The 16,904-nt window shown below is 42.4% G+C and overlaps 1 protein-coding gene across 7 annotated transcripts in view; it reads right to left on the reverse strand.

Annotated features, from left to right (window-relative positions):
• Positions 1-16,904, reverse strand: part of myt1lb (myelin transcription factor 1-like, b) — a 126,105-nt gene that overhangs the window by 37,719 nt on the left and 71,482 nt on the right. For all 7 annotated transcript variants that reach the window (XM_055005785.1, XM_055005789.1, XM_055005790.1 and 4 more), the window contains exons 5-7: positions 10,136-10,611; positions 5,628-6,812; positions 1,054-1,188 (exon numbers count right to left, since the gene is read on the reverse strand). In XM_055005785.1, coding sequence (XP_054861760.1) covers positions 1,054-1,188; positions 5,628-6,812; positions 10,136-10,611 — 1,796 coding nt within the window. The remainder of the gene's footprint in view (positions 1-1,053; positions 1,189-5,627; positions 6,813-10,135; positions 10,612-16,904) is intronic.

Genomic DNA, 16,904 nt, shown 5'->3' on the forward strand with positions numbered 1-16,904 from the left:
CAGGTTAAGAACCTCTGTGTGGGCAGCACTCCACAGAACAGGAGTAATCTGTGACACTGCTGCTCTTTACAAGCCTGGCTTTAATGGTAACTAATTTCTTTGCCATTGTTAAAACCCTCTTTATTTTGATTGCAGTCTGGGTCATGGCAGATCATAACATGATTTTCACGCCGCAGTTAATGAAACGTGTAAAGGGGCTTTTATTGAGAAGTTTGCACAAGGTGAATGAGACTAAATAGCCAGGGTGAAAGGGAAAACTCACTTTTCATTCAAGGCTAATGTTTATTGCCACTTCACTTGATCTGTGGCTTAGAGATATGACACTGCCTTTCTATTCAACAGAACTTAATTGAGCAAGGAATACAAATAAATGAATGGGGTTTATGGCATGGATGACTAAAGCACGCTCACTTTTACTGAGGTCGCTGAGCATTTCCATGTTTTGTAAAAAATTACATGTTAACATGAAAAAATACACAAACGAATGAAGGACCAGAGCACGGCATTTCATGTTTTTCTTTTCAGTCACATAAACACTGACAAACCATGCTGTGAAAATCATGCAGTCCATACAGTATATCCCTTACAGTGACAAAAACAACCCCAGTGGACAATGTGATCTTAAATATGCTCTCGATCACTGTCAGTCAGTGGAGCTGGTTAAAAGGTCTCATGCAGTCAAGTAAATACCTAGCTGACAGCTCCACACCATCCCACTAAGCGCTGCATTGCCACTGTTCACACATTACCAAGGCCTCATTTCCCACTTCATCACCACGGCACTCTAGGCAGGCAATCAGCAAGCAAAACCACGGCACCGTGCAAAAGGTCACAAAAGAAGTGCAGCTGCAGCCCATCTGACCCCTCGCTACAGCCTGCACTGAAATATCAAACAGTCTAACCACAACAGCAAGTCTACGGCACAAAGAACGAGCCAGAAACAGCAGCGATCATGGGGAACATGCTGATTCCCGAACATCAAAGAACATCAAGGACACGGCCGGGTAAATAAATGACAGTGGTGTTTGACTGGTGTGTGGGTGATATGCTTACTTTCCGGTGGAACCCTGTCTTTGTGCGGACAGCCGGACAGGCTCCGATGGTGGGGGTACAGGCCCGTCACGTGACCCGTGCCGTCACAGCCGGGTGTGGGACACCGACTCTCCTTCTTGTCTGCACGGGAAGCATCTGTGAGCAGAAATAGTCAAAGTATACGGAGGTTATTACATGCACCCAAACGCTGGAATGCTGTGCTGCTTCCTTGTGCCAACAAACCGACACACTTGGGGATAGAACTATGGCAAGCAGCTAACATCAGCTGCAGCTAAGAAACATATCATCCAGATGCCAAGGAAGTAATCAGGGAGTGAAAAACAGCAAGGTGATTAACAAAAAGCATATGGCTTAAAAATAGGAAGAAACATATGCTGAAGCAATGCAAAGCTGCATCGCTATTTAGATTTTATAAATACATATCAGTCTATCCCAGCTATTGCCAAGAATGTAATTTCCACTGGGGATCAATCGCTTCATAGTGGTATTTTTGAATGAGAAAAGATTATAGACACTAATTTCTTCTACATGTCCTAAAAAAGATATTGAATATGATTTTATTTAGTCAGTATTCTCTCAAAAACATGCCAGAATTGAAAACAGTATTGAATATGGAATAAGGCAGTGGACAATGTAAATATAACAATTTTAATTCTGTCAATGAAACTTATGATTCAAAATATTATTTATTGACCTCTTGTCAAACCACAAAAATTAAACTAATACTTCAAGGCATGAACTGTGTTTCACACTTTTCATCAGTGAATCAAAGTCAGATTGAGTGATCTGTGAAATCACACACTGCAGCTGCTGATTAGCAATAGGTTCATCCGCCACCAAATAAGAAGAAACAAGTAGGGATGAGTGAGTTATCTTCTGGAGGACGCAGACAACAGGTAGCAGTGATGATGCTAATGCTAGGTGAGCAGGGCTGATGTATCTGTGCAGAGCACCAACACAAGCCTTTCACATTAACTTCATGACAGATGAGAAGAACACCTGTGACCTTGGTAATCGTACACAAAGACTGCAACAGCCATAGTCTCAAAATGCTGATAAGATACAAAAATTCCCATATGCTGTCTAACTTAAAAATACCTTTATCTGCGGTTTTTGTTCATTTTTTACAGAGAAGTGGCTGCGCTGTGTAACAAACTAAATACATGATGAAAGTGCAGCACCAAAATGGTGCAAATACATTTATTTTTCAAAGTTAGACAGTGTGAGAGTCTGAAATATTCTGAGATGCTCGTCCCTCTTCTATGCACCTCCATCACGAAACTGATGTTCAACGAGCTTCTTCGTTAAAAACGCTAAAATTAGGCTAAAATGTGACTGAATAACACACCACTAAAATGTTTTTTAAGTGTTTGTGAGCTAAAATATGGCTGAAACTATTTTTACGCCACAAAGGAACACGGCGAAGTTTTGTGACGATTGGTTTCGTACAATTGTTTGTCCGTCTGTTATTCCGTCTGTGTGCAACATTACTCAAAAACTGACATACACATGCATAACACACGCCTGTGCTCAGCGCAAGGCCATGTTGTTTGTGGGTACATCTATATTAAATGGACACATTCTATGGTGCTGTGATTTCTGATCATCAATAACTAATAAACAAATGCTGCATTTCTGACATAAGGGGGAATGAGCAGCCTTGGAGGAGGACTGCACTCCCTGAGTGCTTTTCTTGTTCACTTTTTTGAAAGGACTAAAACTAAATCAATATCGGGAACTGATGTTAACATTGATATATAATGTTTATCAATCATTTTCAGTAGGGTTGGTAATGAATACTATAGCCATGTAATTTCCATTTGTATTTTTGTTTGTTTCGTTTTGTTTTTTGGGTGGAAGAGTTACTTTGTAGTTGTTAATAATTTTAGCCAAAGAACATCTGGTTTCATGATAGTCCAACAAATCAGCTTCCTCGACAATTGAAAGCAATCATATTTGAAGCTAAGTGGATTTCTTTTTATTTACAGGACATTATTTATGGCTGTATTTATCTAAAGAGGTAGAATGAAGAATGACAAGGACAAAGATGCAGTAATTGGCTGGCTGACAGATCTTTTGATCATGAAGTTTGTTTACTGTAACGAAATTATAAAGATTTGTGAAATATTACAACTTTTGTGTTATTGACCTTCAACAAAGTTTTTCATCTTCCAGTTTATATTCAATCAAAATTGTATCATTCTTTTATTCATTAGAACCCGTCCAACCTTCACACGACAGTTTGTTGAGCTGAGTATGACAATGATGGTTCGTAAAGCGCACACACAGACACACACACACACACACACGCACACACACACACGCACACACACACACACACACACACACACACACACACACACGCGCGCCGGATGAGATTGTCTTTCCAAAACCTTGATCTCCTATTTCTTCCAAACCCAGATCAGATATGGTTACCACCAAAAAGCGGCAATGCCAAGATGTGCCAACTGGCATTGTTTCTGGAAATGCAACCGTCCACCTTTAAAATACTTTCACTCTCAAACAAGGTCAAGGATTCCTTTTACTGTAAATATACAATTACTCCTCCACATTACCGTTTAAAAAAGTTACAGCCTATAATTTATTTTCATAGCAGAGTTTAGGGAGGTTAAAAATATATCAGATCACAGAATCAATATGAAACCATTTGAGTGATAGAAATCTCTATCAGAAGCTAGTATTAAGAATGCAGATGGGAGGGGCTATTATCTCACAGACCACTGATTAAAGTTTCAAAGGCCTGTGTAACTTAGTAGCTCCAAATGAGGCATGCACTTTGCAAACCAAAATAAACCCATAGGTTGTCGAGAAAAAGCAAAGAGAAGATTCATCAAGTGAAGGGGGGAGGAGGGTTCAGAAAGGACTAAACTGGGAGGAGACGGAGCACACCTCATTATACCAAACAAAATCCATGTGTCATTCATTAGAAAAAAAGCAGCTCATTATCATCCATGGCTGTCATCTGTCTCTGTCACGTTGGAGGCATGTGAGTGTGCTACAATACTGCATTGTCATGTCTGGCTCTCCTGTCTGGCACCAGTGCAATAAAGGCAGGGATATTTTATGTTGATAAGGAACTTGGTCTGCGTGTACAAAGTGGCTTCTTTTGGGGCCCATTATTATGTTCAATGTTAATGTCTGAACAGTACGTTGGAAATAATTCTCCTACACATGAACGCATGTGTATACAGACATGATGCCCATGCGTTCTGCTCGCCACACTTCTATTTCAGAGAGTGGAAGCAGCCAAGTGGAAGGCATATTAGAAAGCAAGGGATATTGATTGTGGCTGGGGACGGTCTGCGCTTTGCATAGCAAATGGCCCCCATTACCATACCATCTCTGGATAATTAATGTGCAGTCAGTGGGCCTGTCGTTCGTTATCGGTCATTCTGATACTGTTCAATTTTCATCTCGACCTCATGCTTCTCTTAGGGAGCAGGGCTCTTCTCCCCCTTCGCCCCTCCCTTGCCATGCTCTGTTTTATAAATCACACACAAGAACCTCGGTCAACGAGTGTCTGCTACTATCTTGCCCGAGGAAAGATGTTATCATGATGCAACTGTCTTGTGTCCTCTTATTATTCCAACATTAGCCAGACACAGAGGCCATGGACGGCTCTTGAAATTAGCATTTGTGTGGCATTTAAGTCGCAGTATAAACCTGCTGTGAGTTGTGTGGCATTTAAGGTGTGATATCATCCTGCTGTGAATTAGCATGCTCTTATTTGTTACTCTCATCTGATATCTTCCTTAAGGGAGGAAATAATTTAACCTAGTTAAGTCTGGATATTGTTGCAGTAAAAGATATAATGAGAAGAATTAAAGACAGGGGCTTGCAATCAGACCACTGTTAATGCCAGCGCAATTTTTTTCTGACGGCTACTTCAATCTGTGTACAAGCAGATCTGCGTGACAATTACCACTGATGGAGGACTGTAGTTAGTCTATGTAATGTATGATTAGTCAGACATGTGCATTTGTCTTTCTGGGGAATTGGTCAGTATCCGTGTGAGTGGTAGGTCATCAGCATCCACAACAAACATAAAAAAAAAAAAAAATCCTTGTTCTTTATAGAATGAATCTTTTCTAAAGGCACAAGGCCTCTATTTTGTAGTTTTTTCTCCCAAGTGTTTGCACAGGTTTAAAAATAGGCAGCTTTACCCCAAGCTGCATCACAGGGATGAGATTTGTGGTCCTAACAGGCCGTGCAGATTGCCATTACTTATGCCTGACAAGCCTACTCTCTGATGTTTCCATGCTGGCCTATTTTAACAACATAAGCTGCTGCTGCCGCTCCCGCTGCTACCGAGATGCGAATTTCCAAATTGGCTGAAAAAGCTTGTCCTGGGGTTATAGTGAGGTTCCCAGAATGCATGTGGGTTGTCTAGTCTCCGGTACAGGATAGATAAAATACAGAGCCAAACACTGGCAGACAAACATTTTACCTGAGCTTGTTAAATGAGGTAAACATGTCTTTACTAGTGTAGATACGCTTTCAAATGGAATCTCGGTGTGTATCTGAGCATGTCCGTGCTTGAAAGAACCACTCACCTTTATGGTAGAAAGGCTTCTTCAAACCATCTGGAAGCCGGGCTTTACGCTCAACGCTGTAGCCATGCCTCGGCCCGTGGTCTTCATGGGTATACCTCACCCCTTCCCTTCTGGCCGCCTCGGCTGCCATTTTATCCCGCATTGCCTTGGCGCGCTCTGACTCTAGTGCAATGGCCTTCTCTAACAGGGACAGATTCCCCTTTGTCATGTCAAACACCTCTTCCGATCGGTCCGACGTCACCGAGGCTGTGTCCTCATCAAAGTCCCGGTGGTTGGTGTGATATCGGTTGTCCTGTGCACAACTGGAGAAGGCCTTGGAGCGTGGGCTCAGCTGCTCCTCGAGCTTCATGAGATTGTCCATGTCGGAATAATTCCTATCAAGCGTCCGCCTGTCATCTTGGCTATGGTGGAAATCCCCATAGCCATGATGCTGGGGCTGTTGATTGGGATCCCCGCATAAGAAATGATTTGGCTGGGATGGCCCATTGCGGTCAGTGGATTTAGTTTCACTTAGTTTCCGAGCCAGGTCAAAGCATTGGTTCCGTAGGCACTCCAGACTGCTTAAACACACTTCCTCATCGCTGTTTTCTATTTGTCCGTTACTGGTGGTCTTAACCTGTCCATTACCACCATTGTGTGCATTCCCCCCATTGTGGACACAGTCAGTCTCGTCCCTGTTCTCCCCTGTACTGTCCTCAAATTCCTGTCCATCTAAACTGTCAGACAGCACGGCGCCGTGGCCCTGTGCCAGCAGTTTAAGGGAGTCCACCGTCTCCCGAACTACATCACTGTCAACGTCCAAACTCAGATCAGCCCTCTGTGTTTCATCCCCTTCCCCCTCTTCCTCTTCCTCCTCTTCCTCCTCCTCTTCTTCCTCCTCCTCCTCTTCCTCTTCGTCGTCCTCATCCTCTTCCTCCTCTTCTTCCTCCTCCTCCTCCTCCTCCTCTTCATCCTCAGCACTATTAGAGGAGTTGCTGTTCATCTCAGATTCCGTCATAGCACGGTTGGCAGCATCTTCTGCAATCTTTCCCAAGTTGAGGAGGGACTTGGCCACCAGTTCATCATAGTTTTCGTACTCGTCGTTATTGTTGTCGTCCTTCTCTGTTGTCGGACCAGATTTGGCATTGCTGCCGCCACCTCCACCATCACCCTCGCCCCCCTCGTCACTGCTCATCTGATCGTCCTCTGTTGGAAAGAAAGAACAAACGTCTTGTAATTTCATTTCCGTCATTCTATTTTACTGGTAAATCAGATTTCTGGGCTTGGTCCATCTAAATTGGATAAGGAACTCTTTGCTTCCCCTAATAATTTACTTTGAGAGTCTTAACAGCAGCTTGTGTTCTGAATTGTGAATCAGCACAGGAAGTTAAATATAGTGGTTTGGGAAAGTTCCAGAGAAAGATGCTCTGGTAAATGAGAGTCTAGGAAAAAAGGGACCGTATTTGGCAAGTCTTATTCTTACCCTAATTCCCTAGATTTCTTAGGAAAAAGATATTCACAGGTCTTGTGATTTATAATATCACCAAAGGATTCTGAAAATAGTTGTAAATGAGATAACATTTTCTTCTTTGTTCAGCACAGTAAAATCAAAACACTATGAGGAAATCTTTGAATTAGAGAGAACATTTTTTTTTTACTAGAGAGTATAAAATCTGAGAGCTAATATGGTGTTCCATTTGTAACATGATGAACCTCAGTCAGTAGCTATTCATCGTTTGCTAGTGAAGTTCTTTTTTCATTCAATCATCAGTATCTTTAGAATTCCTTTCAGTGCCTAATTGATTCTGACAGACTGCAAAAGGTTACTGAACTTCTTCTGTCAGTAATTTCAAGCACTCACTCCTGGAGCACTTCCAATCTCTCCTTTCACATTTCCGCCCTGAGCCGCCAAGAGCACATCGCTCACATTGGCGTCACATTTGCCACTTACATTCCTGCAGAGAAAATGAACCCAAAGGCACACACACACACACATAAAGACAATAAGTGACAGTCTTCAGCAGTTTTGGTGGGAACTTGCAAATCACATGACAAACAATAATCATAAAAATAGAAAAAAATAAAGAAAAAGTAATTACTGGTGTTGAAATATTACATATTACGAGCTTCAAAGACTCCATGAATCACAACAAACACAGTGACATGAATTTGACTTATTACACATTTGAGTATATATAAAAAAAATAAATGTGCACTACATGCTTTTTACATAGACTACAGGAACACTCCTGTTCACACCACTTCACTCACACACTACAATCTAATGAGGGTAACACAGTATTGGTGCTGGTGGGTGAGGGCTATAGAGCGGGAAGAGGGAACAGTCACGAATGACCAGGCACATATTTTGACAATGGAAGGCTTCTTAAGCAACCTCCTGCACCCAGGGTTTAATTTTTGATGGTATGAAACATGGCAGAGGAAAGCAATTTGAAGCGCAATCAAGGTACACAAAAGGGATATGGAAGCGAAACAGATTATGGAGGGAACAGAGAGACTGCCCTGCCCTGCCCTGAACTGCTGTTGGATTAGCTACAGAGATGTGCACGCTACTGACAAACACAGAGAAGCTCCAGAACGTCACCTACATTACATTTGGGAGATTGGAATCTGCCCAGCTACCATTCATTGGGGACCACGCATATGGATTATTCTGCTTTTCTTTTCAGATTCATATGCTGTGAAGCCTTTTATTCCCAGTAAGGTAAACATCATAATGATTATTGAGCTAAGCAATGACAAGGATTTGCAGAATTTATACTGGCGACACTGTGGCATGCAAAGCGCTTATCCAAAATACATGCTAATCAGCTACTATCCGTAGAAAAGAAGGGCTGCTGACAGGCTGTAGAGACTGTGGCAACAGTCCACTGTCTCAGTGTTAAGGATGAGACCTCGGCTGTGGGCTCTAATGAACACCAGTCTGCAGAGATGTTTTCACATGTCTGCAAGAAAATAAGAGCATGGCTGCTGAGATGCCACATCAACACTTTGGGTGGGTAGAGCTGCGCGCCAAACAGGGTTAACACACTCCTCTCTCAGAGCTTCACTCTTAATTGGACTTGAAGGCACTGTCAGGTCCAATCGTGATGCGGGGGTGCTAAGAAGAATCTGCTGGAGAGAAACCTGCCAGATCTGGTGTTGGGCACATCAGGGTGGGGGGGAGATAACATATGGGGCAGGAGTTTCTCAAATCCCAGTCCCAAAACTAGGTGGTATTTTTGTATCATGTCTTCAGGAAATGCATAATTAAACTAACGCTTTGACTGGGAACAGCTCTGATATTTCTATGATTTGAAATTTGTCAACAAAAAAAACAAACTAGCAACTTAGAATCTTTGATGTTTAAACAGAACAGATTTATCAGTAGTCTTTCTGCAATGCACAGAAATAATCATATAATGTTGTATGAAGCAATTTAGCATGATTTAGTCCTTTCAAGGCTCTGACAAACGTCTTCTAGAGAAGGTTACACAATTTCAGTGGGAAACAATTGCAAAAGAAGACTATGCTGATTTTATCCATCAACTTAGATCATTTATCTGTAATTAGAAAAATACCCCAATTTCAGATCAATAAATTGCATTTTTATTTTTTTAGAGAAAAAAAAGTTTTGTTTTTTTTTTTTTTAAAAAAAGGCTGCTTTGAAAAATCAATTACGTAAAAAACAAATTGATCTTTACAAATACTTTGTTGTCAATACACTGGTTTACGAGCTTTGAAAATGACGGATGAAATAAATCAGTGAATGAATAAATAAACCATATTGAAGAAACTAGCAGTCATGATAGAAGTAAAGTTTCAGCCCGGCTGGACAGAGCTGTTTAATTCAATCTGTGTTTGAGTTTCATGTTCAACTGCTTCATTAACTCCATCAAAAATGGAATTTAGAAAACACAGATATCTAAATGTTGCCTAAAAAATAAAGGCAACATTTGAAAATAGATATAGAAATATTTAAAGGATAGAGAATGCATTTATTTGCTTTTCTGGCTTGAAGTTTTCAAGTTCTATTGGTCTGTCTGACATCTAACAGGGGAAACAGCTAGCCTGGCTTCATCTGAAGGTTACAAAACATACATAAAGCACTTTCAATGATCCTGTAAAAACTTCTTTGGTCAATTCATACAAAAACTAAAGAGTAACAGCCTAAGAATAATATAGCAAATCACCTACCACAAAGCCTTGGATTAATGTTTTTCTGTCCAGATCTAACAGACAAGCTGGACTGGTTAGTTCTGAGCTTTAGAGGTGTTTGTAGGTGTTTTGTTTCCTTCACTCTGAGCCACGCTGCCCGTTTCCTTTCATTATTAGTGCTGGTGGCCTCAAATTTACTGAAAACGCATGAGAATGGGATCAATCTTCTTATTGAACTCTTAGCATGAATGTGAACGAATGCATTTCCTAAAATGCAAACTGTTCCTTTAAAATTTTACTCCATTGTTCTCGTGGATTTAGGGTTTAACTGACATTAAATGAATATGTTAATTACAGTATGATGCTCTCACCTTGCCCTTGATTCTGCTCTCCTTCTTCCTCCTCTCCTTCTTCATAGTCCACCTCCTCTACTGCTTCCTCCTCCTCCTCCTCCCCCTCTTCTGCCTCCTCCACCCTCTCTTCGTCACCCTCCTCTTCCTCCTCTTGCTCCACCTCTACTTCCTCTTCTTCCTCTTCATCTTCCCCTTCTCCGTCCCCTCTCTCCACCTCCCCTTCTTCGTGCTCCATTTGTTCCATGTTGTAATCCATGTAGCCTTCAACCTCCTCCTCTTCCTCTTCCACTTCTCCCTCCTCTTCCTCCTCCTCTACAGCTCCTTCCTCCTCTTCTTCCTCCCTCTCATCCATCTCCTCTGTTCCGTCTGTCTCATAGCACTCCTCCATTGTGGAGTTGTCCATGTCATCAAGGTAAGTGCTCCTCTTGGGGGAGGTTTCCAAGGTTTGTCTGTCTAGACTCTTCCTCTTCTTGGCTAGAGGGCAGCCATACACACTGCAGAGAGGAGATAAAAGGGAAGCTGTTAGCCATTTGCTGTTAGTCTCACCTCGCCATAAATGCTAATGCTCATTCATAGTCAGACCTCTGCATGAAGACACTGTGGTTCACAAACTACATCTGAAAGTAACACAATGCTCACAGAAGCATTGGAACAAGAGCTTCTCACTGCAACAAAGTAAAATCCCTCTAGTTTTCTGCTGAGAAAAATATCAAACTTTCTTTAACAAACTTTAATTATACATGTGCTCATTAACTATTGCTAAATTATAATAAAATGCTCAGTTTCTTTTAGAAAAGTGTTACAGTGGGATCAAATCTTTATCTTTGAATGAAACAAAGCAGAAGATTCAACATCAATTTGTTCTTCAGGCGAAAGAAAATCACTGTGCGTGCCCTGGAAACACTTTGTTCCAGACTGATATGCCCTTGTTCTGCAGCGAACCGAGTGCAGCAAAACACAACTGCCTGTCTGGAATTGACTGTAAGGGGGAAAAGACAACCTGTAGCCTGATTAATTGAATCTTGCCGAGGCACCTCAGGTTTTAATGTATTCTCTGGCTCCCCTCGGCAGTAGGGGGACAGATCCTAATCTGATAATCTGATAATCTGTGTATTTGCTCAGGCTATTGATCACAGGGGCTTAATCCATTTGATTCATCAACCCTCTGAGAGACCTGAACTGCTACCTGACCCCCCCAATGCAAGCTGAATGCGTGTGATTTCAGACGTCTGCCGCTGTTTGTGTATTTCTGAGTCCACGTATGTGTATTGTGGGTGTGTACACGTTTGGCACATTTGAACAAAAGCACCTACACAGAATTATGATGAGTTCTGCTGAGTGTTTTGGCCATCAAATGAACCCCCTGTCCAGGCTGGAGTGTAAGAGAGCTAAACACGCTTTGGGCATGTTCACTCAGCTGTGAAATATCCCTGGCTCCTATTTTTACAACCTCTGGATGTTTCCCTGGTTCTGCACTACTTAGAGTAAGACCTGATGTGAATGAATGGCACAAGGCTGTGTGTGAGAGTAAGAAAATAGGCGTTCGCTGTGGGCTGCTTTTGTGGTGGAGCAGCTATGGGAAAGAGTCATTGCAGGGGTGCTGATGGTGTTCCGTATCCATTTTTGTTTGCTGTTTGTCTCTCTGTTTTACGTTAGTGTGCACCACCATCCCTCCTCCACTCTCCCTCTCCCCTTCTCCCCTCGGTCCTGCATGTCCATCAGTCAGTCAGGGTCCAGTCAGCTGGCAGGCTCAATCTCACCCAGCCCAGGGAATCCTTAATGGTCTGACCCCCTGCACCCCCCGCAACCAGGGGCCTCATTTCATTAATCTAAGCCCACATGGAAACTCATTCCCTGCCTGACAACCTCTCCCCCAGGGCAGTGAGAGGGTCTGCGGGACAGTGAGGGAGGGGTGTGTGTGCTGCAGCATAGTGATCAATAGTGCTTGTGACCAAACATCTCAAAAGCACATTAAAGTGCCACTCATCCTGGCCCCTCTGTTCCAGGGCCCTCTCCAAATAAATCAAGGGCCGGTCCCAGCAGGTTAGCGGCTGCCAAGGCAGGCGGGCTGGCAGGAGAGGAGGATAGGTGAGTGGGAGGAAGGAGGGGGAGCAGGGATGGAAAGAGGGAGATGGAGAAGTGGTGTAAAAGGCAGATAGAAAAAGGTCCTCACCCCTCCTCCCTCTCTGACTCTGGTCCTGCATTTCTACCTTTATTTTAACCGTAAAGCAGTCTTATGGCAGTGTTCGCTGTCAGGCATTGAGCCGCATGAAAGCTCAGTGGCTGACATGTATTTCTGTGACTACACCTGAAAAAATGTTGTTGAACTGCTATAATAGCTCTGCAACATCAGCTAATGGATAGCAAATAATAAAGGCTGGGTTGTGTATTTTTCATTGTATTTTTAAAAGGAGTCAAGTACTCTCCATTATTTTGGGTCAGCATTGTACAAACAAAGATGGTTTTTAGCAGAGAGTGAACACGCTTGAAAACCTGACGATGCTAAATGTTCCACCTACAGTGGAACAGATATTTGGATCCCATATAAAAGCTCACTGAAAGCCACCACAGAGCATCTTATGTAAATGACTTTTAATCACGCTGGTGTTGAGAAGCGCTGCATACAGAACGACTCGGGTCTCAGGTGTCCTCTTGTCCCTGAGCTGTCAGGTTGTTGTGACACTGTGAAAGGTGTGTTTGCCCTGACGCTCCTAAGCACCACGATGACTAAGCCACAGGAAGCCTCCACAGCTTGGCCATCCCACGTTCCCTGGCTCTGTCGCTGGGTGACCTTGGCTACAGCGTTCGTCATCACAGGCACCGCATCCCACTCACTGCACTTGGCAATTAAAATTCCAGAAATAATTAGGTGGCATTTAAATTGAACAGAAAAGAAATTCTGCAGGCATTCTAGAGAGAAAGGTGATGAGAAAATACTGTACCATTCGAAGTTTCCCTTTGCTTTGTCCCTGTGACAGAATCACAAAATCCTTCAACAAGAGTGTGCAGTATGAGAGGTAGCAATCAAAGAAGAAAAGAGCTTCAGATCACAAAAAGACCACTTCATATTTTATGGAGTGGGCATCCTCAGCATTATAAGATGGAACAAATTCTATTACAGTGTGAGCAAGTGGCCCTTTAATACAGAAAAAAACCCTTCTGGAAACGTTATACAGAGAGGGCCCCATTTCTGGAGCATTAATGTGAGGCAGGGGAGACGAGCGGCAGGAGAAGGAGAGCTCCTGTTTGGCTAATTTTGGGCGACAGTTGAGCGACTGCTGGAATGCGACAGCGTTCCACGGTGCCTTTATTAGCAGTCATATTAGCGGCTGTTCGCAGCAGGGGCAAAAGCTTTAGCCAGTCATTAGCATCACATACTATTTGTCTCCCTGACACAGGGAGGAAGCCGCTGTTGCCTCTTCCTCTGCCTCCTCTCACTGCTGCTTTTTTCTCCACTCTTCTCAGCTTTGTCACCTCCTACTGTCACACAACATTCTAAACTCCTATTTGTACTTCTCTGTTTTCACTCCTTTTCCTTCTATACATCCACTCATTCCATCAACATTTTAGGTGGATGTTACTTCAGTCCTTCTCTCTAATGAATGTCTCTCTATCTCCATTACTGACTCTTCCCACCTTTTTTTCCCCCCCATTTTCTCCTATCTCTTCCTCAGCCTCCGTTACTGTAGCCTCTCCTTCTCTCTCCACAGAGGAGACTAGGGATGGAGGGAATGCACCACCTCTGACTGTGCTCCCTATCCAGCAGGAGGATCTATAGACACGTGTGGCAGAGCCCCGTCTCCATGGTGATACCCTCCAGAAATCCATGAGGGATTCGCCATCCTCACAGCCAGCCAGTGAGGAAAAATGAGAGAGAAAGGCAGACAGGAGAGAGAAAATGAGAGTTGGGGAGGAAAATTAGAGGCTATAGGAGCGAGACAGATGGGAGAATGTATGTTGTAGTGCATGTCTGCATGTGTGTACATACGTCTTTTGTGTGTGCTCAAAACTGGGAAATATATGGTAGGAGGGTTGAAAAGAAAAGGAAAATTGCGTGTGTGTGTGTGTGTGTGAAAGAGGAGAGAGGATCATTTCAGAGCTGTCAGGCTTCTCCCGCTAGCAGGGGAGAACAAAAGACAGTGTCTTGGTGCAGCAGGCTCAGCGCATGGCAGACGCTGCAATTTGGGGCGTTTTCTGGCGGCTCAGGCTCCAGCTTGCATATCAGCTGCTGCGGCCCATTCATACACTAACGCAGACACACACACATCAAAACGGCTGTCAGACTCTCGTAAAACTCATAAAATATTACTTCGTAGCTGCGGTCTTGAAATAATCCTCACTGTCAGTGAAACTTCTATGATGTGTGTGCGAGTGAATGCTTCTGTGCTGCAATTACACGTCCGTTTGGATTTACGTGCACGTCCTAATAAGAGCAACATTTAAGTATATTAATTTCATGTTTGGTTCCAAATTTGAACAACGCGTTAACATGCCAGATCTACCATTTCCTGACGGTACGATTATTTGTTTCGTTGGCTTTGGACGAGGAGTGCAGTGGAGAAGGAGCTAAGAAGCAGCAGCCCTCAACAGACACGCCGAGCATCTCACTGGTTCAATAAGCCTGTTGTTCAGCGCTCCAGCTCTAACATTTGATGCCTGCAGCTAATAAGGCCAGGTCCAGCTTTAGTGAGATACTTCACCACCTGCACTGTCTTGACTTGTGATTGCTGTTAATTCTTGTTCTTTTTTAATTCACACCACTGCTGGTGTCCTTACACCCTACTGCCTCTCTACCTTCCTCTTTGTCCCAAGCCTAGTGAGAGCCTTAAAGCTCTGCAGGGCTGGAATACAGCACCGTACTGAGCAAATACTTTAGTTGGCTTCTCACATGTGCTGAGCAACATCTTCCTACATTTATCCTCGCTCCCTGAGTCCATCCAAGACCTTAGCTGCTCCCTCTTAGCTCCTTTTGTCCTATCTGCCAACTACCAAACCTCATGCTTGGGGGAAAGTACCTCCTAACAGGTTGTTTGTGCTCCGTACTGATAGCGTCCCTATCAAGGAGCTAGAGTGCAGCTGGATGGGATGTGAGAACAAGCTGAGAGCAGAGGAATGAGATGAGACTCAGAGCTGCTCAGATAATTCTTGTTGCTCCAGATGAGATGCCGAAACGCTTCTGTAGATTCTGTTTAATGACACGGGGGAAGGAGGACATTTAAGGCTTAATAATAAAATTCTGAAATGGTGGGATGGGGCTGGAATGCTTTGTCAACTAGACATTAGATTTATGTATTTATTTGTCTTCATTTTATATTATAAACTAAATATCTTTGGATTGTGTGAGGCTTTCATTTTGGTCTCTGATAAGTCAAAACAGACATTCTCACAAATTCTTCTGGCATATTAGAAACCCAACATTTTACCAAGAAAATGTCAGATTAGTCCACTATAAAACAAAACACAAGTACAATTGTACCTTACAGTATGTATGTATTTTCAATCTATATGCAATACTTTACTATGTGAAATTACCCAGCATTTGCATATAGAGACTCCTTGAGCTGAATCCAGCAGGAAGGTTGGGGTCTGGGAGGATATTGATATGTGTATCATACAAGCTGTTTAGCATAATTTTCAAGTGGAAGTCCTGAGCAGGAGAGCTCATCGGGCAGCAGATTCTGGGGGTGTAATGCAGCTATCTGTCATCCTGCAGCTAAAATCACTCCTGGATTAGCCAGGTAAGGAGTCTCTCCACCAGCGTAATGACTTCAATCAATCACCACAACTCAGACACGCTCAGAGAGGCCAGCTAGTTAGACGCTAGCCCATCAGCCATTTTGGAAAAGGAATTCCTTCCTCTGGGTTGTCCATTTGTCGGTGGAGGTTGTCACAGTAGCTGTTTATTCTGATAAGCTGATAGAGACAAGCTGTTGTAAATAAATAAAAAGAACAAGGATAAATATACTGTGAGCAGAGTGCAAGACTTTTACACAGGACCGTATCCTTCCTTTCTTATTATGAGTAGGGTCAATATATAATTGTGGGATTTTTTGTATCATAGTTGACATTTTTGCTGTTTTCAGGTCTAAAATCAACATGGCCGCCTCAAACCAAACACCACATGGTATTTTTAGAGAAAGATTATTCTAAATATTATATTTACAATTGAGTAAAATTGAAATTGAAAGTTATTTCTAAAGATATTGTAGTAAACCTGTTGACTACTTTATATTAAATAAGTCAGAAAGCCTTGGAGTCTGGCCAGTCTTTTCTTCAGGAGGAAATGACATCATGTGGAGCAGGTCATGTGATCTGAAATTAACACACTTCCTGGAGAGGTGTTTTTGTAATAGGTAATTTAGTGGAAAGTGATTTCTCTGACATAGATACAGTTTGTTATTTTCCATATAAAATTTGATATATTGCAAAAAAAGAAATATCTGTCATGATTATCTCAACTTAATGAAAAGAACACAATCAAAACTATTTCTGAATCAGCTCATTTTATTATTGTTTAGTTAATTAGAAGGTGGTTAGTATGAAATTTGGGCGGTTATTTAGCTGACATTTTAGTGATATCCATTTTTTATTAATAACTTATTTTTTTCATCATAAATAATTATGTAATTTTTAAAGACATGATCATAATGAATATAAAAATCACTATTTTTTTCTATTTTTGATAAAAATGTATGCAGGATATATTCCACTGACTTCAAAAGTCCCTCAATTATAGACTGGCTCAGTATTTTGTTCAATTTATGAATAACTGCTTGAAATGGTAAAA

Source organism: Amphiprion ocellaris, chromosome 20 (assembly GCF_022539595.1).
Source record: "Amphiprion ocellaris isolate individual 3 ecotype Okinawa chromosome 20, ASM2253959v1, whole genome shotgun sequence".
Taxonomy (NCBI): domain Eukaryota; kingdom Metazoa; phylum Chordata; class Actinopteri; family Pomacentridae; genus Amphiprion; species Amphiprion ocellaris.